We start from the raw sequence: 22,157 nt of genomic DNA on the forward strand, positions 1-22,157 counted from the left end.
GGTAGCACGTTCACCCGGAGCTCTGCAGCGGCGGACCATACGGCGCACAGCGGTAACGGCCTGTTTAGTGTAACCTTGTGGAGATAAAGCATCGGTTCACCTCTTTAGTCTGGGATTTAGTTCGGGATTCATTCTAATAGTATAAAGCTGTCGACATGTCGCTCGCTGCCGAAGCCTTCGTGTCCCAGATAGCAGGTAGGCTCTGGTTTAAGGATGGTTTAATGACTAATGGTTTAATGTTTACCCTGAATTTCCCTTCACTACCGTCACACATCGTGCACTTAAACGGTTCAGATTAAAGACGAACAGCACGCAACAATATGTAGTGACACAACGACGTGTAGTCACACAATGACGTGTAGTAACGCCCCGTGCCCACTACATGCGTCCGTTGCGTGATCCCCATTGACTTTAATGGGGACGGACGCGCAATGCATTGTGGATCCGTACGTTCCGTTGGAGCCTTCGGCTCAGTCAAGAAGTTGAAAAAATGTCAACTTTTTCGGCAGCGACGGATCCGTCATCCAATCAGATCGCGTCTGCAAATTTAAGCACTGTGACGCGACTCGGGCTCTGACGATACTGGAAAGCGGGAAAGCGGGTCATCTTGCATCGCAACAAGCAGGAAGTAGCTGGAAGAACCCGGCGAAGCGATTTGATTGGCTGACGGATGCATCTGCAAAGACTACTCCCCCATCAGTCAGCCACGCCTTCCCACATCAGTCAACGGACGCATGTAGTGGGCACGGGGCGTTACACAACAACGACGGATCGATGGACAGACCCACAATGCATTTCGGGAGCGCCCCATGCAGAGTCAATGAGATCCGTCGACGGACCTCTTGCCCACTGCACCGTCCGTCAACGGATGACGGAAGGCGTGGCTGACGGATGGGGGAGTAGTCTTTGCAGAGGCATCCGTCAGCCAAGCCCGAGCATACGCGATCTGATTTGATGACGGATCCGTCGCTGCCTGAAAAGTTGAAAAAATGTTAACTTCTTGAAGGAGCCCACGGATCCAACGGAACGGATGGATCCACAATGCATTGCGGCTCCGCCCCATTCAAGGTCAATTGGATCCGTCAACGGACGGATGTAATGTGCAAGAGGTTCATACCTCCGGATCCGGACGAAATTCGTCTGTCCGTACCAAACGTTGTCTCTGGGACTACCCTTCATACCTCCGTCCGGTTTAAGCGTTGTTATGGATGTTACGAAATGCATCCTCTAGAGGGCAGTGGCATCTGTAGAGGAGCTGATTTCGCTTCGTCAGAAATCGGCAAAAAAAAAAAGGCCCAACATTTGCTCTCCTCAAAATGTTATAACTCATTGCCAAAGCAGGTGAACAAAAAAATAAAAAAGGTATATAGTATAATATAAGTATAAAACGTTAAATACATATACATCTCAGATATTATCCTACTCTCTATTTTCGCGAATGGTTGGACTTCTGACTATCCACCTTATTCCGCACGTAAACAAGGGGGGGTGCCATATTGGTTCCGTTTCGTGTTCTATCTTCCGGTTGAGCAACTCTGTTATCAGTAGGGATGGGGATCGAAACCCGGTTCTATCAAGGACCCACTTTTTTCAAAACCCGAAAATCATTAACGTTTGGGCTAATCGATACCACTATCGAGTCCCGTCAATCATTTATAAAAAAAATTATCCCGTAGGTCCTGTAACGTAATGTTGTGTCCCTCGAGTCGCGTCACGGCAAACATGTATTACAAGTGAAACAAGTGAAGTCTGGCGGTTAACTTTGCTCCCGAGGATGGCTGAACGGGCAAAAAGGGTGAAAATCATTTATTGAAAAGGGGGGAACACAACCTCAATGGCCAAGCACATTAGCATTGTGCATCAAATAAAGGCCAAATGCAGTACCTTCGCCTGTCTCCGAATTGAAAAGACTCCTCCTGTCTCCTCCGTCTCCTGTCGCACCACAGACGGGGCTGTCTTAATCATCCACTCAAAGTACAAACGGTAATCGCACACACAGACATTGTCGCTATAGTCCCGTCAGTTAAAAATAGTAATCCAATTGTGAAATTGGTGTTGTAATCGGTAGCATACAAGCAAGTTATCTTAAAAAGTAAATAAAGTTTCAGATGTGCTGCGTGATGATGTGTTGAGGTTGGCTCAGTAAAGCGACGGTTATCATGATGCGTTCAAATGTAACAGAGAAACGGTAAATTTAGCTTTTGGTGAGAAACATGAGTAATAATGTATCACTCATGTTTCTGTATTACTAATACAATTGTTTAGTGCTCTAATCATTTTAGTATATATAATTAAAACTACTGATGTCAATATGTATTAAGAATTACATATTTAATTTAAAATACAATTATTTATTTCCTAAATATTTTCCTCATCACTAAAAGCACGTCGCATTTCCATTCCACCAATTCATAGAAAAGTATCGATAGTGGTATCGATAAAGACTCGGATCGTTAAGGAGTATCGAAAATGGTATCGATATCAATAAATATTAATGATCCCCATCCCTAGTTATCACCGGCACAATACATTAGCAATTTTAGTCAAGATGACCAGTATTATTTGACAAGATTCTGAGAGTCTGCAGGTCTATCTTCGTGGGGACATTGTACAAGAAGATGAGGAATAAGATGTTCATTAAGTTGCTATGGTTACATGGTTAAAATGTTGTTTCTATTGTTCATCTTTACAAATATATGCCAAACTTGAAAACTTATATCTGTATTTTTATACACAAACGTGATGTTTTTGTCAGAGAGGGTCAATAAAATAAACTTGACACGAGGCATTTGCTAAATCCTTTAATGATTGAGTTAATACTTTGACATAATACTAACTAATTACATTAAAAACAATAGCCAATACTATGTATAAATAGTAGTTAAAATATGCACACGGCCTAAAACATTTTTTTTGTCCAGTTCCGGTTTCCGACCGACCCTGTGAACTTATGTGCGACCCAAGTTATTTTATGAGCTGCTGTAAAAAAAAAGAGAAAAAAGTCCTACCTATCATTCGCTGCCGCTGGAAAAAATAGAATTAATTCCCTACCTACCTACCCATGACCTCAACTGACAACTAACAGGAACCAAACTTTTTTTTTTTTTAGGCCCAAGTAGTTAGGTAGTATAAAGTAATCATTTGCATAACTGCATATAACGCTCACAGAGCAACAGGCGACCTTCATTATTCTCGTCTGAAACAAAAGCAAGCATGTCTCAAAATAGAATGCTCTTAGGCCGCGTTCACATCTAGCATTTTTTTAAATCTGCCAGTGCTTGTTTTACATTATATTCCTATGGAGCAGAGCGTTTCTGGAAAAAGTCACGGCCGTTTTTTTAAACGCCTCTCCCAGCGTTTTTATCTGCCATACGGAGCGTTGAAAAAAGTTCAACTTTCACGAAGAAAGCGGCCGATGTCAGGCGTCTTTTGGGCAACTGACCAATCAGAAGCGGAACATTGACACTTCGTCGCGAAGGAAACTCTCCACTGTCAAAACAAGAAACGATGGCAGACAAATCACTCGGGAAAGTGCCGTTGGAGCGATTAATAGTTGTAATCACAGAACATGTCGAGATCTACGACATGTCCAATGGGCTCTAGCCTGGATACGTAGTAGGCGAGTAACGTCTACCCTTTTCCTCGGATGGCGAACTCGCCATCTCGGTTGAACTCAGTGGTGACCGAGCAAAATTCCGAGACAGAATTCAAGATGGCTGCGCCCAGTGTGACTTGTGTGAATAATAATAATTTTATCAAAAATAACACATAGGCTACTATTTATTTAGCGATTAATAAAGCTACAAATTGTTCCACTTGGACAACATTAAGGAGCTAATAAATGCATGCGATAAATGTTGGGTAACTGAACACCGGGCATAGGCTACGTCATGTAATGTGGCCACTGAGTCACATGTGTAACGTAACAGCCAATCAGCGTTCAACCGTCAAACTCAGTGCAGTGCCGTCCGGGGTGAACTGCAGCTTGGAGGAGAAAGTGAATGTTGCCGTTTGCGACTCCCGGATCTCTATATACAATATAATAGTATATAATATAATATTTGTAGGGATGCACCGATATGAAAATTCTGACCGATATCCGATATTAAAATTGCTGTTACGGCCAATAACCGATATTTACCGATATCGATATTGGTATAAAAACAAGTTTCTATGATGATTTTGTATACTGAAGAACATGTAAACACTGAATATGAAAAAGTTATTTCTTTCTTTATTTACCAAAACTTCGAAATACATTGTTTCTTCAACAAGTTACAGGGCATCCATAACAAACACAAGTTACTAACAGTGTTAGTTCTAGGCTACTTTTACAACTTGCCTCTATGAAAAAGTTTGGATCATAAATCACAATAACGATCACAAATCAAAATATCTTGACAAGGTTTTATAACTTAATAGGGCTGTCAACGAATATTCGAAGTTCGAATATTCGTTCGAAATGTATCCAAAAACGCGAATTCGAACGTGAAAATTAATATTCGAATGTGAAAAAACACTCCCGCGGTACAAGCGCCTCTATCTGCTTTGTGAATGAGCCTCTGTCTGTTCGCGATGTCCCTCATAATATTCGAATGTGAAAAAACACTCCCGCGGTACAAGTGTAACAGACTAGTATTGTGAAGAGCGAATGTATTTTATCCCCTCGGGGTTTCCGTACTTGGATATAGGTATTCCAGCTCTCACGCTGTGACTGGGTGACTTCTGATAGGTACTAAGTAAACGAGACTATTTTCCCTTCCACGCTTGTGTCATTCTTGTCATATAAATATCTAAGTGCCAACGCTCGGTTACACAAGCGCCTATCTGCTTTGTGAGTGAGCCTCTGTCTGTTCGCGATGTCCCTCATAATATTCGAATGTGAAAAAACACTCCCGCGGTACAAGCGCCTAACTGCTTTGTGAATGAGCCTCCGTCTGTTCGCGATGTCCCTCGTTTTAAAGTAAGGAAATGCCCAGCAGGAAGCCGCCGCCCTATATATAGGATATATATATATCCCACTAATTTGAACCATGGTTTTGTCGCATTATTGACATATTGACGGCAACTGCGTAAAATAGGCAACCAGATATTCGAATAGTTCGAATTCGTGATTTTTTTTTCCAAACGAACATTCGAATGTCATTTTTGAGCAATTTTGACAGCCCTATAAGTTAAATCAAATTTGCCAATATTCATGGAAACCAGACACTTGTTTCAAGTTTAAGTCAATTTCAACTCAAATCTGTGAAATAGGCTAAATCACATATATAAAGGGAGGTTGGTTGTAGTTTTTTCACTCGGTTCTTGCCCTACTGTTGATCCGGAGAACCGAGCGAAAAGACTACAACCAAATATAAACATATCCGCTTCCGGTTTCCGTGGATTTCCGGGATTACGGAACGCCAACTAAAACACAACAGAAACTGTATTTCGCTACGATAATGTATATAATGATTTGACACGGCATCCTCCGCACATTACTTCGGCTTTGCAAGTACTGCATATTGCAATTCGAGTACCTTCATTTGAGACCTTAGAAAACATCCAAACCGCCGACATTGATTCTTTTCAGTTAAGGTGACAAACACTCCTGTACTGCCTCTCCGTGCGTCTCTGGCTGCGTCACTGACAATGTCACATGTCCAAACAAGTTGCGCATGGGCAAAAAACACACACAACGGCAACTAGACTAGGAAATAAATATCGGCTGTTAATATCGGTTTTACTCGGGCCGATGCCGATATGTTAAAAAATGACTAACATCGGCCGATAACGATATCACTGCCGATATATCGTGCATCCCTAAATATTTGTATATATAATATCACGGCCACAAGCTCTGTGCGCCTCCGGATGGCCGTAGCGCGGGGAGCTCTCATAGGGATTGGGCTTCTCGGGGTTTGTTTACCGGCGTTGCTATTAGAGCTGGGTTTCGATTCAAATTTCAAGAATCGATTCGATTCAGATTTTTAAGTTTCAGAATCGATTTTTTTCCGATTTTCTCAGATTCCATCCGATTCCATCCGATTTTGATCTGATTTTCGATCCGATTTCGATTCGATCCGGGGGTTAATGTTATTAAAAATGAAAAATGTATTTGAACCGTTTCCTTCACTTCATGACTGTGTAGAGAAGCAACATATTAAAACTAGTATTATATCAATATTAAACAGCAAATCTTACAAGTATTGGTAGTTACTGATGGCTGGAAGACTGAAAAGGTTAAGGGTCAATCTACCTTCAAGAAAGATAATTCAGGACAATAAATGGAGGACATCATTGAGGTGACTATATCTGCAACAGTGGATTCCTACTGGGACACTAACCAGTGCATTATTATTATGCTTGAAAATAATTAAGAATTCACCCAAAAGCGGTTGCTACCAAAAGCATTTTTATTTTAAAACTGCTCTCACTTAATAAACTGAGAAGTACTGAAACTGGAAGTATAAAATGTAAACGTTGAGCATTTTTCTTTAAAGTGCGAACATAAGAACATAACATTTTAAACTGTAAAAGCACTGAATGGCGTCTATATGAGCATGTTCAAATCTGTTCTAAAACCACACAAGATTTGTTTTCAAGAATATACAGCACCCTAACTGTACAGGGGAATCCCATGAATATTTTCCAGGAATATTTCAAATATACATTTTTAACTTATAAAATTCAATTTTTTTTTATTAAAAAAATCGATCTTTGGACGTACGAATCGATAATCGGTCATTAATATGCGAATCGATTACAAATCGGAAAATCGATTTTTTCAACACAGCTCTAGTTGCTATGTTTCCGGTCTTGTGTGTTCCAACGGTTTACTAGGCCTATCTAATAAATCTCTGTCTATTCAATACTTCATTCACTGCCTCTTCCGTGGTCATTACAATATTATGAATATACTGCGTCGGGTCCTCCGACGTCTCTCGGGCCGGGTCGGGCTTGATTTTCTGGGCCCGTTTTAAACTCTACCCTCCATTGGTCGTATAGCGCGACTGCAGTCGCCTTTAAAAAAAAAAAAAAAGCTGTTAACCGTGTACACGAAAAAAAAGGGGTCGTGTAACCGTTTATAATTTTTTGTAAACGTTCACACCCCTAGCTTGGACCACTTTGGTGGTTTAAATGGCAATTTCAATCACACGTATTACTGCAATACCTTACTGCGTCCGTATCTCTGCCTATGGCCTATTGTAGGGCTGCACGATATGGGCAAAATATAATATCCCGATATTTTTTGGCTGAATGGCGATATACGATATATATCTCGATATTTTCTATAGAGTGGGTTAGATGTTTTTTTTGTAAGTCAAAAGCCACATGTGAGATGTTGCAAGCACTTTTATTAAAACATAGGTCCATATGACTGCAACATGTGATTTTGTATCGTTATTTTCAACAGAATTGAATGAACATGTTAAAAAATAAAGGGACGTTTTCACCTTCTTCACCAAATAATCACCTATGCAAAACAATATAAAGCTGTAGGTTACACACATTAGCTACTATTAAGAGCATTGGCTTCGTCGCATTGTCCTGCGTACTATGGTGAGGTTTTCAGTGCGCTGTAACTTTAATCCCCCGCCCCCTCCCTTCTCCGTTCCATTTGGGAACATGTTTGGTTTCATTTCGCTTGTTTTGTATATTTTAATTAATTAATTAAGAGCGTCACCAGAGGGCGCCCCCAACACATTTGCCGAGCGCCGGCCCTGGTTTCGGGGCAGAAGAAACTGTCGCGGCCGGTGATGCAGCAGCAAAGCCACGGAGTTTTACGCATTCCTCACTGCACTTTGTGCTGCTGCTGTAAATGGTGGAACAGATTTGTCGTGCTTCCACTTTTAGTCGCAACGGTTTTGCTACACTCTCTACAGATGACCTGCAGCTGCTGCTCATCTGTTTTTTTTAAACCCAAACTTTCCTCATTATGGAGCCGTGGTTTCTCCTCTTTGAAACAATTTCGTCTCCCGCCGCCGTCTCGTTTTCTTTACGGGTATCATCCATGCTTGTTGTGTTGTGAGGGGGCGGCGGGGGCGGGAATGAGGCGTCTTTGCACACGGCACGTTCGGAAATACAGACTGAGAGGGGGAGGGGTTGCGCTCACAGTCTCCAAGGCAAGCGCTGTAGACGCTTGAGGGGGAAACTGACCATTTTAACGAATATCAATATAAACGATATTGTCAAATCTTGTATCCCCTTGGAAATTATATCGATATATCGTACATAGCCGATATATCCTGCAGCCCTAGCCTATTGCCTACTTATTTTGCCTGGTCCTCTGCCAATGCTACCGCGACAGCAGCTTTACGGGTGGCGTCCATGTTTCCTCCAACGACCGAGCGAAATAATAAAACGCTTGAAGTGTGGGCGTGGCGTCAGATCCGAGATCCGAGTCGGTTCGCAGAGAATACTCAAAGGCAGCATTAGTCTTGGTGTGCTGGAATGACTGGGGTTGACTGCAGCTTTCAAAAATAGATTTTCCTCCTTCTCGTTCTTGGAATGCAAAACACGACCGACCTTTCAACTATGTAAATATTGATACGCCTCGGTGCTCTTGAAATTTTTCATGGCCGACCCATCGACAGGACAAAATAATAAAAAATATCCCCATATGACACCTGAGGCCACCGCCGCATGTCATCCACCCACTCGGTGGAGTTAATTTACCTCGGGTGACGGAAGTACAATCCATCAATCCCAACTTTTGACCGACCGGAAGTTTCAACACAAAGCGGAAGACAAACGCATGTAAAAAGGGGCGTGGCGGAATAAGGTGGATACTGCTGCCTCGATTTCCGTTGATATTGCTACATTTCTCCCGGAGCACTCCGGATTCGTAAGCTCAGAGGCGACGGACCCACTGACGGACAAAACCCCCTCCGGTCCCGGAGACAGTGTTTGGTACGGGCATTGAGTCCGGATCCTGAGGTATGAATCGGCCTTTAGGCTACGGCGAACGTAAATTGCCCCAACGTTCGACTTTACACTCTGATAAGAAAATAGCAGTTGCACCTAGCAGACAGTTTCAACCTAACAGTAAGTTATAACTTATATTTTACACCTCCCCTCTAGCTGGTTTAAGTTCCATTCTAACGATAAAGGCTGGTAAATGCGTTAATAGATTTAAATACAAAAGATGGCTGTTCGTTTGGAGCAATAGGAAGAGGAGTTTCAAAGCGGTTTGCGTCGGGAACGGATTGTCCGTGACCGGTTTGATCCATTTTATCAGTATGATGATGTGGATTTATAAGCGCGATTTCGGTTTTGCTGGGCGGAAATTACTTGGAATAACCGGCTTTCTTGACGACGACCTGCAGCACAACACAAACTGAAATTCGGCTCCAAGTCCAGCGATGCAAGCGTCTTTGGCTCTGAGACATTTTGCCACTGGGTCTTTTCAGAACCTAGTTGGTGACTCGGTCCATGTGCACAAGTCTACTGTCTGCAGAGTGGTTCGAGCTGTGGCAGTATCTCCGTGCAGGCATCTGAACACGTATGTTAGCTTCCCTGTACAGCCTGCATAACTAAACCATGTCCGTCAAATTTTTTATCAGATCGCTGGTTTCCCAAACGTGACAGGCTGTGCAATTTTGCAAAAGTTGGCAGTTAATTCCGTTAATACCTTCTTTATGTGAAAATAGTTGCAAACATACCTCCTAACATACCACCTTACCTCCTCGAGAGATAAAATAAAGAACAACTCCAGCCCACGTACAAACCAATTAAATATTCTAGAGCTATTCCATACAATGCATAGCCAGGTAGAGGCCAACTCAGACAAAAACTCACGACACGCACACAACGAATAGCATACAAAGCAACAATGAGCTGCAATTTATTATAAAATCCGCCATCAAATAGCCTAACTTCACACCTCTACCGCCCAAGTCAATTTTAGAGAATAAATGACTGTCAAACTGTTTTCTTTGCCCTCAAATTTGGGTGATAACGCGTCTTCACTCGGATAAGGTGGAAACTTGCCGGAACTTCCTGTTTACATGGTTGGCTGTCAATGATTGGCTTGAAATGATCTAATTGTCATTAAGTAAGACACTGGTACAATTTACGCACTACTAGTAATGTTAAAACTTAAGTTATGGTGGTGCAACCAAAATTTAGACCACCTTTTCATTTGAAACTAGCTACGTCGAGCGTAGGGTTAAGGCAAACTTTACACCCAAACTTATGATGGCATTATGTTCTGCTGGTGCAACCGACTGCAGCGGGATAACTGCATCATATTACACGTTGTACTTCATGCCATACTGCACGTTAGGGATGGGCATTCGATTAAGTTGTCTTAGTCGATCGTCGGGAGAATTAACAATCAATTAGTCGATTAATCGTTAATATTTTACATTAAGTTTTATTATAGTTTTAAATTATATTCAAAATGAAAACACAAATGTAGCGTGTTTTCCTCATTGGGATCTTTATTATTAGATGAACAACTCAGTTAAACCAGATCCGTTCAATAGTTTGCTACAATGCTCTAAGCAAAGGAGCATGCAGCTCGAAGCCGGTGCTCATAAACATAACAAAAAATAAACACAACCCTAGTTTCTCCCCAAAATAATAACAATATATCAAGAAAACAATCATGTTATAACTTAACCAACCAGTCTACGGAATTTGTTCAGAAAGATGAGCATGTTGACATGCTCTGGGGTCAGACGCGACCGCAGCCTGGTGACCGTCAGTCCAGCCGCCGAAAACACCCGCTCTGAGGGGACCGACGTTGCCGTGATGCACAAATACCTCCGTGCTAACTTGGCAAGGCAGGGGAACAACTTTCCACAATCCAGGGGCTCAGAAAGTTCTTTATTTCTGCTTCGATGATAACCTCGCCTTGAGTGGTAGGCCTATAGTGCTCCCCCATAAGTCATTTTTTAAATCATAATGGTCCCACAACAGACTTCGCCGTGGCCTCGTCCGCTTCATGATTACATCGCCGTGTTCCAATATCCATACTATCCGTACTTACTAGTCTAAGTTTGAGTACGTAGGGCGCTCCGATTCAGATCGGGCGAAAATAAGTGTACTGAAAACGGTCAAATCGCGAAGTGTGTGGCGATGTACACTTTTCGTACTCAACGGCAGCCATCTTAGCTACGTAGCGGCTGAGGGCAGAGCCAGGCTGAGCCAAAGTCGGCGCATTTTCCACATAGCCTGCATTAATAGTAATTTTGTAGTTTCTATAGTTTTTATAGCTTTTTATAGCTGCAATGCGTAAAGAGTTCACCGTTCAAAGCGGGATGTTTATTGCGGGGGAGGAGCCGCAAATTTAAAATTTCCTATTAAAAAGTCTAAGATGAGTATCACCTATAAACAAATAAGGTATAAAATCGTCCGTTCCAGCTAGCGCCAAGCTAGTCCCACGAGTTTGAAAACAAACAAACAAAACAAACACTGCTGTGAAACATGGTGTAGGGATCCGTCCGTCTACAACGTCTCTCGCTGGTCACGGAGGCCTGAGCGGGCTAGAAGATTGCACCGGAACGGAGGGTGACTTCCAGACAGAACAGAGAGGCAGAACAATTGTCAGGGTGTTTTTGAAGCTATCGGAACCAGACTCATGCAAAGCTTAGGCCTAAAAAAAAAAAAAGTTTGGTTCCTGTTGGTTGTCAGTTGAGGTCATGGGTAGGTAGGGAATTTATTTTATTTTTTTATTTTTTTTTTTCCAGCGGCAGCGAATGATAGGTAGTAGGGATGGGCATTTGAAGAAATTTCCTTGATCGAGCATCGCTAGAGTTATCGATCAATTATCGATTAATCATTAACTTTTTTCTAGGCTATATTGAAATTCCCGTTGGTAGAAAATGCAGCATGTTTTTATCAATGAAATCTTTATTCCAACAATAATGTATGGGCCAACATTAATACAATACAGTTAACTTGAAGACCTACAACTGTTTAACAGTTTTAAAATAATAAATACAGGCATTATAGGTTATAGGCCTATGCGGCGCTCGTAAAGTCCGAACAATGCGCCTACAGGCGCTCTTAAAGGTTTGGAAACGATTCAACAAGACTAAATCTGTAGCCTATTCAAATTACAATAAGTAGCCAACTTATCGGACAACAATAATCAAACAAAGGCAGTTGGCTAAAAGTGGGCATTAAACGGTATAACTGTTTTGAAAAAACGGGGGAAAAAAGGCCGACATATAATGCCTATAGGCTGCGGGAAAGGCTCACAACAAAAAGATGAGCCACCCATTTACTAACAATTGCATGAACTAGTCTATCTAAAAGCAATACCTTATTGAACATATATAAGGCTGAACTTGTTGCTAAAATATCACAGTTTTGGCAAAATGTAACGACTCCAAGAGGCACCAAGCCGAAAGAAAAGCGGAGCGAGAGACAACACATTAAGAAAAAAAAGAGCGACTCACATACGGTGGTGACTGTCCCTACTGTCCATAGCATAACTCCAGCCTACATATTTTTATTTAGGAATATAAGCATGTTAACATGCTCGCGGGTCAGACGCGAACGCAGCCTTGTAACTGTCAGTCCAGCAGCAGAAAACACCCGCTCTGACGGGACCGAAGTTGCGGGGATGCAGAGGTATTGTCGCGCTAACTTTGACAGGAACCTTCTTCCATTCACTTTCCACCAGTCGGCAGGGTGGTATTTCTCCCACATAGTGATATTCAATTAAATGCTTCAAGACTCACAGTATGCAACACAACGTCCTTTTGATCGATAACAATATAAATTGATCGACGCATTTCTTAACGATCGATTATCGAGCATCGATTAATTATGCCCATCCCTAATAGGTAGGTTGTTTTCATTTAAAAACGAGAAAATTCGCTCATCCTCCTTGTACAGAATGAAGAGATGCTGTTTAAAATCCTTTTTTTTTTTCTTTTTTTTATAAAGCTCATAAAATAATTTGGGTCGCAAATAAATTGACAGGGTCGGTCGGAAACCGGAACCAAACAAAAACATTTTTTAGGCCTTATGGCTAGGGTACGTCCCTTTCTCACGGGACTGGCAGGCGTTGTCGTGAACCGAAGAACGTCCGAGTGGTCCTTCCTGGCGTTGCGAGGTCTGGTCGGGTAGTAGTCTCTGGTGGTAGCGGGTCAGCAATGATTGTTCCGTTTGTCGGCGTCCTGGGATCGGTACTCCTGTTCTCGCGGTGAGGAGCACTACAAACTCAATGTCCTTGCCCCTTTTATATCCTGGTCCCTTTTGTCTGTGTACAAGAGAGAACACAACGCACACCCCAACCCACAGTGCCAATAGGGGCAGGGAATATCGGCTCTAGCCGATCAACTGTCTTTGCAGTTAATGTACTGTTCCCCCCTTGTCGCCTTCTGCAACATTATACTACAAGTTATACTACACGTTAAATTACACCAATGATCAGAAGGGTTTATTTGTATTCTGTTTGTATTATTTCCAGCTGTTGAGCCCTGGCCGGAAAATGCCACTTTGTACCAACCGCTGAAGGGTAAGTGTGTGTGTGTGTGTGTGTGTGTGTGTGTGTGTGTGTGTGTGTGTGTGTGTGTGTGTGTGTGTGTGTGTGTGTGTGTGTGTGTGTGTGTGTGTGTGTGTGTGTGTGTGTGTGTGTGTGTGTGTGTGTGTGTGTGTGTGTCAGTCAGAGAGAGAGAGAGAGTGTATGGAACACGGAAGCATCCAATTTACAATCATCATGTTTCCATTTCCTTCCTTCAGATGATCAGATCCTGCTCTCGGATTGTGCCTCATCTCTGGCCGTTCAGGTGAGGCTTCTCCTTCCCCCTTTCAGTTCAATACCCATGCAAAACCTGTTAGCCTCCGATAGCCATCCTCGCGAGCTCACCTTTTGTTTTTGCTGAGCGGTATTAGTGAGTTGAATATGGTCTGGCTGTGCGATGCTAATAATATGTAAGCACATATGAATTGAATGGTAATTATTTGGAATAATTTTTTGAGAAGCAAATTTGAATTAATTGAATTTGTGTAGATGTCAACATGACCCAAAGCAATATTTGATTTCAGTTTATCTTAAAACTGTCACACCCATAAAAACGGGTCAAACAAGACTACCCACACTTATAAATTGAGGATTTTCTTTTGTCTCATGTCCACATGACAGAGATGTCACATTCTCGGCCAAAAAGTGTGCTGAACAGTTAGCCAACGCATGTCAATACTGAACATGCTTTTCAAATATCTTGTGAATAAGCTGTATCCGTAGAATATGAAGTGAACATGTGAAACTTTGGTGCACAAACAGAAGGAGATTACTGATTATAACACAGTTTGGTGTCTACATGGCAAAGTATATTGAATGGTGTTCGAGGTATCTAGGTGTCTTAACTGCTTATTATGCTACTTAAGGGAATTCTTTGAGTTCCCGACCGAAGGTGTTTACTTTACTGTTTATAAATGAGCTGATTGCTGAACCATATGGTTATGTTATTTTGACCATAATAGTTTATTAGTGGGAATGTAAATGTTCTGAATGACCCAAGACCACAATGTCTATTGAGTCATTTGTTTAATCCAATAACTGCTCTCCGCAGACCTACCTGAGGATGTGTGGCCTTCCAGTCCAAGTTGCTTGCAAGGCCAACGCAGAGTATATGTCCCCCTCTGGTTAGTGAACCACTCATTAATTTTTTCATTGGAAATTGAAGGATATAACAAAAATTAAACATACTCATTGAACAGTAAATATGAATGTGCTCTCTTCCTTCTTATTCTCTGTCCCTCATGCTATAGGGAAGGTTCCATTTGTACATGTTGGGAACCAGGTGGTGTCTGAACTGGGACCCATTGTCCAGTTTACTAAAGCCAAGGTAACAAACAGAAAACATCTAAACCTTATGATAATGTCAATATTCAAATTTTAATTGAAATGTCAGATCAGAATTTGGAGGCTAAAGTTAGAATATTGTTACTGTATTGAACTTATATCTCTCAAGACGTATGCAATATCCCAAAATAATATAACAGTTGCCGCTGTGCCACCATTCTCCTTTCACGCGGCACCTTGTAACGTTTTCTAAATGTGTGTTCTAAATTTAGTTGACATTGTTTTCTCCTATTTAATTTCTGAAATGGTTTGATGACTGAAATAACATGTTTTATCTGAATAACGCTCAAAAAGCTCAACTACAATATAAGGGGTAAGCTAGAAGTCAGTGGCTTCCTTCTCCAGCCACGTGTCTTGCCAGAGTGTCTCCAGCCACGTGTCTAGCCAGAGTGTCTTGCTGCAGCGTGGGAGAACGCAGCTGCGGAAGACTCTACTTTAGGGCTCATTCTTCTGTAGAATGTGTAGTAAAGGATGTGAGCATTGCTGGAGGTTCTAGAGCGCCTACAGCTGTATGGCGCTGCTGGTGTGAGGGCTCTCATTGGAAACCAGACACACTCAGTTTCACATTAAGACACACTGATTCAAATATTTTGCAGTATTTAAATGATCATCAAACCAAAATGTTTAATTGGAATTGCACCGCAGAACTTGTGATATTCAAGATCACACAAAGCAATTACACACACAAGCTAGGGGTGGAACACTATATATCCTAAAATAAGAAAGAAAGAATGAACAAAAAATGTATTATTTCACCTTTTTTATACAAATACAAATAGTTTGGCTGCCTCAACAAATACAGATGCATATACGGGGCTCGCTGCACATCCTTAACACACACTATGCTGGATGATGGATGGCCAGAAAAGGAAAATACAAAGCCTTTTTATTAGAGCTGTCAGTTAAACGCGTTATTAACGGCGTTAACGCAAACCAATTGTAACGGCGTTAAAATTTTTATCGCACGATTAACGCAATAATTTTACCAAAAAAAAAAAAAAAGTTTTTTTTTTTCTTTGGCTCAAAACAAAGAAGCAGTAGCCTGAATGCTATGTTCAAATGACATTTGTTCAAAGCAGTCGTTCAATTGCACTATAGGCTCTTTTTTTGTATCGTCCTGTTTTGATCAGTATATGCCAATGTTGTTATCAATAAAAAATCATTTGCACAAGGCAAGCCGATGCACTTCACCATGTTCATAAGAGAATTAAAATGAGAAGAATTATGGGACAAAAAAATCAAGGGATATTTAGCATAGAAAAAGAATTTGCGATTAATCACGATTAATCGTGAGTTAACTATGACATTAATGCGATTAATCACGATTAAATATTTGAATCGCTTGACAGCTCTACTTTTTATATATTTTATACATTTTAATAAATATCCCAACTTCCCCCAACTTTGTTCTGTGAATGGGTGGCATCATCTGTGCCACCTTGCAACAAATTATGTATGTTTGTTATCAAATGTCCAACCTAAAATGTGAGTTCATTACTCGTGTGCAGAGGTTATATCCATGCTCCCATGCGCATGCCCAAAACACTGTATCTGCTGAGGTGGTCTTAGCTTGTATGTAGAAAATAAAAATGCTTTAGAAATCCGGTGCAGTGACAACATAGTCTAGGTATGGATATATTCTCTGTGTGGACATAGTCTAGGTATTGACATGGTCTAGTTATGGACACAGTCTAGGTATAAACACATTCTTAGTATGGATATAGGCTAGGTATAGCATGGTCTAGGTATGGACACGTTCTAGGTATGGACACAGTCTAGGTATGGACACGGTCTAGGTATGGACACGGTCTAAGTATGGACATGGTCTAGGTATGGACACGGTCTAGGTATGGACACGGTCTAGGTATGGACACGGTCTAAGTATGGACACGGTCTAGGTATGGACATGGTCTAGGTGTGGACTTGGTCTCAGTGTTGGTCTTGGGTTTGATTTTGTGTCTCCTCAGGGCCATGATCTCAGGGTGTGATTGTGTGTGTCCTCAGGGCCATTCTCTCAGTGACGGCCTTGATGATGTCCAGAGAGCAGAGATGAAAGCGTACATGGAGCTGGTCCACAACATGCTGCTGACTGCAGAGGTAAACACGCACATGCATACAAAAACAGCCTCAACAGATTTCATTGTTTCCCCTGTGATATGTTGAGGTGTGTGAGGAGCACTATGTTGATAAGATGTGGTTCTGATGAGCGGTTCTGGTGAGTGGTTCTGAAAACCCCACAGTTCTGATGACAACAGTTCTAATGAGCGGTTCTGTTGAGCACAATTCTGATGAGTGGTTCTGATGAGCGGTTCGCAGAGCGGTTCTCTAGAGCACGTGCGCAGTGTGTGATCAGAGTCAATCAGGGCTCCGTCATGGTCCAAAATTAAGTTGCAAAAATTTATAAAAAAACAGACGGTGCAATTATTTGAATTTGTTAGCAGGTTTTCACCTGCCAATGGTCTAATCTATAATTTTTGACCCTGGGATCGGGAACATTCCAACAGAAATGGTCTCGCACAACGCTATAACATAATCACATATCAAGAAATAGCAGCATCTTTGTCAACCTTCTGCTTCTGTTGTACACAATATGGTACTTTCTATCATGTTGAATTTTAGTCTTTTACAGCAGAACACTATTTTGCTGTCAGTATAAGTTTATGAATAAATGAAAGGGTGCCCCACAACACTTGTAAGTTAAAACCAAATAGCAGTGGGGCCAGTAATCCAGTGGTGGATCTGTATCCTATGCCACATGTCCAATGAATGTATGCACAACTACATTTTAATCAATTGTGTTAAAATCTCATCCACTGTTTTATACTCTGTTTACCTCTTGGTTATTTCACAGTTGTACGTCCAGTGGTGTGATGATTCTACAGCTGCTGAGGTCAGACCCCTGTTTGTGTGTATGTGTGTGGGCCTATGAGCTGTTTGTCCATTTGGAGTCTCCGGAACAGCATTTACTTTCCCAGATGTTTCTGTGCCTGTGTGGAAGGATAGAGCGGTGTATAAATGTGCACATCTTGTCTCTATGGCCTGCAATATAGATCTCTCGGCCCAGATACAGCAGTCCGTACTCATGGCCACTGAACCACATCCTGGCCTACCAGAAGCAGTGGGACGTCCGCAGGAAGATGAAGGCTATTGGCTGGGGAGGAAAGTGCCTGGAACAGGTGGGAGGGATACGTGCGTTTTTTAAGTATGTCTCACTTCTCGGTTTCTAATCCTTACAGATGACGCTGCATGTTGTGGTGTTGTGATAAATTGACTGTCCCTTCTACATTATAGCAGTGAGGCCATGATGGCATTGTTTCTGTATTGTAGCGTTCTATGACGTGGTGTCTTTCAGGTGTATGAGGATGTGAGCCAGTGTTGTCAGGCGCTGTCCCAGAGGCTGGGAACTCAGCCATACTTCTTCAACAAACAGTATGTAACCTCTCTCTCTCACTCACATGCTGTCCGTTCACTGCCAAACAAGGCAAGCGCAGAACTAAGAAATCCACGTGTACAAATTATTATTTTGAGGACTTTGAGTGAACTTGTGCATCATATTGTCTTGCCGGCGAGAGCGATAATATATCTGCAAGGAGAAGATGATCGATTGGGTGTTTCCATAAAGTTAAGTTAAGCTACAGCACTACTTTAGCTGTGTCTGCTCCCGGGCTCGCATCGGATTATCCTGCTCTGAATTCTTTTATGTTTGAGTGGATTATTTTCTTTTTGGTACAAAGTGGCCAGAGCCAGCCATGGCCATTGTGTACCTGAATGTGATTGGTCATTGTGTCCCTAAATATTATGGGTTACTCATCAGATTTTGACGATCTATGTTTTTTATTATTCCCTACGCCAGGGGTTTTCAAACTTTGTGTGTGTGAACCACTATTTGTAATCAAGATTTTTTGCATAATACACATAATAAAATTTGTCTACACACAGTCCTACCTGAATTACCCGCACCTCTTAAAGGTCCCATGACATGCTATTTTATGGTGTATTAGTGGGCCACTATCACAGTATTCGTGGTGCAGAATTACAGCCACTCCGAGCCAGTCGCATATTGAGCTTCCCCCAAATGCGCTGTTTTGGTGTCTGTAGCTATAATGCAAATGAGGAGGAGCGAGGCGGGTCAAGGAGGAGGGTGGGGGTTTGGCCCTGAGCAGCTTGCAGCCACGGTACCATGTGCTCTGTTTACAGTGGATGCATCGCAATGGCGAGGCGCACACAGCCTTTAGCCGTGTTCTGTAAATATTCTAGAACACACAGTAGTCCTGGAGCTCTATATCTAAATAATATCATATTATACATAGATATCTATACCATATAATATATATTATCACGGCCAAAAGCTGTGTGAGCCGATATTATGAATCTCAAACGACCTCGTTGGGTTCACAGACGTTCCTGGTTGTTCCACGCCCACATCAATCTGAAGTAGACTGAACCGCGAGGACAAAGGGATTGTTGCCGGGCAGCGCTTAGGCACCTCTGCCTCCTGCAGCGCCGAGGCGGTGGTCCCTCGGCAGCGGGAAGCGGGGCTCAAGCAGGAGAAATTCACGGCCAACAATTCAAAGCCAAAGTTCCTTTCCCCCAATTCATTCTCATCCATGGCTGAGATAATCCCCACTACGAGTCTCGTTGTGGAAATACCAGAGACGAGAGTCCGACGTGTTATGCGCCATAACACCAAAAGCAGAACGGTTATCCAAATAACAAGGAAGTGTACAACACTTGTGTTACAGTCCTGGAGCTCTATATCTAAATAATATCATATAATACATAGATATCTATATCATATCATACATATTATCATGGCCAAAAGCCTGGTGCGCCTCCAGACGATATTATGAATCACAAACGACTTCGTCGGGTTCTCCGACGTCTCTGGTTCTTCCACTTCCACATCAATCTGAAGTAGACTGAACCGTGCGCTGCCTGCTGACGGCTGCCTGCTGACGGCTGCCTGCTGACGGCTGCCTGCTGCCGGCTGCCTGCTGCCGGCTGCCCGCTGCCGGGCAGTGGTGCTTCGCGGCGGTGGTGCCTCGTGGCAACCGGCGGCATGTCGCAGTTCATGTACTCCAGGGAGTCAAAGCCAAAGTTCCTCTCACCCAATTCCTTCTCAACCATGGCTGAGATAACCCCCAGTACAGTCTCGTTGTGGAAATACAAGACGTCAAAGAACCGACAGCAAACACTTGCGTTACAGTGTGTGTAATCACACACACACACACATGTGGCGCTCGCACGGTCGTGTCTCATTGGCGGGTCAAATTCTTTGGGCGGGCAAGACAGAGAAAGGGGAGGATAGATCCTTTATGACGACATATGGGACCACATTCCATTCCCCTTGAGCCTCCGTTTTCTTCAAAGGCGAGCAGAACACCTAGTTCTCATTTTACACCGAACGCAAGTTTTAGCCACTGGGGGACCATAGGCAGGCTAGGGGAACTCATATTTATGTTAGAAAACCTCATAAAGTGAGATTTTCATGCCATGGGACCTTTAATAGGCCTACTAGCACAATAAATAACAGGTCATAGTATCAGTACAACAGGCTTGTTAAAAGAAAGTTTACTGCACACAACGGCTGCCACATATTATATGCTAACTGGACTTCAACGTTCCCGCCTAGCGCCAATAGCCCTAAGATTCTGGGACACTCTAATCTTTGCACTAGCCTATTTTAGTAATCACACAATAACTTAAATTAAATTTAAATGTACATTAATACATATTTATAATAATACATATTTTCAATTTGTATAATAAAAAATATTCCTGGTAAAATGAACGTTAAAAAAAAAAGTATCTTATTTTGCTTTTCGACTGACCACCTGCAGTACCGTGACAGACCACTGGTGGTCCGTGGACCACTGGTGGTCCGCGGACTGCACTTTGGGAATAACACAACTCTGCATCAGTTGCGTGCTGCTTCACAAATACTCTTCCTTGTTGTTCCTTGTATGTTGTCTCGCTGGCTTAAAGGGCCGCTCTGGAAATGGGGCGTGTCTTAGGAAAATGGTAGTCTCCCCGGAAGTAGTTGTTCTTGTGCAATCGGAAAAAAGTGTGCAGTCGGAATAACGTGTGTGTGTGTGTGTGTGTGTGTGTGTGTGTGTGTGTGTGTCAGCCCCACAGAGCTGGATGCGCTGGTGTTCGGCCACCTCTTCACCATCCTGACCACACAGCTGACCAGCAGCGAGCTGGCTGAGCGGATCAAGCGGTGCAGCAACCTGCTGGCCTTCTGCAAACACATCGAGCACACCTACTTTAAGGACAAGAGCGCCTAGAGGGGGCACAACCACAACCGCTTCCAGTACCCTTCCTGTTCTCTCGCGGTCACCCCTTATTCCTTCACGTGAGCACTGCTGGTGCTTGACACGTATTATTTAAATCATATATCAGCGGGCGCACCTTGCTTGTACAGCCCCCCTCTTCCTCTCTGGTTCCACCAATCATCTCGCCTGTATATTGTTGCCATATTGCAGTGGTCACCATAGAGAGTCTTAACTCCATAATGATTCACCCCAACATGAGCAGGAATCCTGGATGAGCCCGAGGTCAGCTTCTGGTTGCATATAGCCTTCAGGGGTTAGTGTTCAGCCCCTCACTGTTAACACATTTCACCTGTTGGGGCAGGGTTTAATCGGCTGTATAAAGGAGATCTGAACATGATGATATATTGTTAATATTGTTTTTTTCACTTGTTTTGTGTATGAATTGTGAAGCGTCAAGTGCCTCCTAAATAAAGGGCAGGAAACAACGCTGTCTTCTTCCCATCATCTACCTACCACATGTATTTATTACACTCCTCCTAGTGTGTGTGTGTGTGTGTGTGTGTGTGTGTGTGTGTGTGTGTGTGTGTGTGTGTGTGTGTGTGTGTGTGTGTGTGTGTGTGTGTGTGTGTGTGTGTGTGTGTGTGTGTGTGTAGAGACGCTGTAGCAGCATTACTGGGGTTACCCACTGAACTACACTCTAGAGCAGTGGGCTGGCCCTCATTAGGAGGTTCTTCACCCGCCATGCATGGATAGAGCTCCCTATTCCTTGTGACCCCTTATATTAAAACACACTGTCCCTGAGGATGGTGAGGACAGACCTCTGCCAGAAATCTAGGCAGGGCTCGACGCTGGGGCTTAACCAACGGTTAGAGCTGTAGTGGAAGCGGATGCAGTCAAAACCAACCTTGGAGGTTTTCCTCCTCTGCCAGATGTGTAAAATAAGGTCTTCTGTTGGGCTGTACTACTTTTGGAGTTATATTTTAAGCTGCTGCTGTCTATTCCTCTTGTAAATTCGATGTTTAATGAGCGTTTAACCTGGTCAAATAATACAAATTCATCGTACAACTTCTCAT

At 42.7% G+C, this 22,157-nt stretch overlaps 1 protein-coding gene across 2 annotated transcripts; it reads left to right on the forward strand.

Annotated features, from left to right (window-relative positions):
* LOC130404289 (metaxin-2-like) lies at positions 1 to 21,606 on the forward strand. 2 transcript variants are annotated; one of them, XM_056608946.1, is made up of 10 exons: positions 1 to 195; positions 13,412 to 13,459; positions 13,684 to 13,730; positions 14,517 to 14,589; positions 14,716 to 14,792; positions 16,814 to 16,906; positions 17,661 to 17,699; positions 17,860 to 17,985; positions 18,162 to 18,238; positions 19,208 to 20,914. In XM_056608946.1, exons 1-10 carry the CDS (start codon positions 156 to 158, stop codon positions 19,245 to 19,247), a joined length of 660 nt encoding a protein of 219 aa, XP_056464921.1. In that variant the 5' UTR covers positions 1 to 155; the 3' UTR covers positions 19,248 to 20,914. The 2 variants fall into 2 exon arrangements, with proteins under 2 accessions (XP_056464921.1, XP_056464920.1); XM_056608945.1 differs by lacking the exon at positions 19,208 to 20,914 and adding an exon at positions 20,937 to 21,606 and having other exon boundaries at positions 4 to 195.
* Positions 21,607 to 22,157: the final 551 nt, after the last annotated feature.

Source organism: Gadus chalcogrammus, chromosome 15 (assembly GCF_026213295.1).
Source record: "Gadus chalcogrammus isolate NIFS_2021 chromosome 15, NIFS_Gcha_1.0, whole genome shotgun sequence".
NCBI classification, from domain to species: Eukaryota; Metazoa; Chordata; class Actinopteri; order Gadiformes; family Gadidae; genus Gadus; species Gadus chalcogrammus.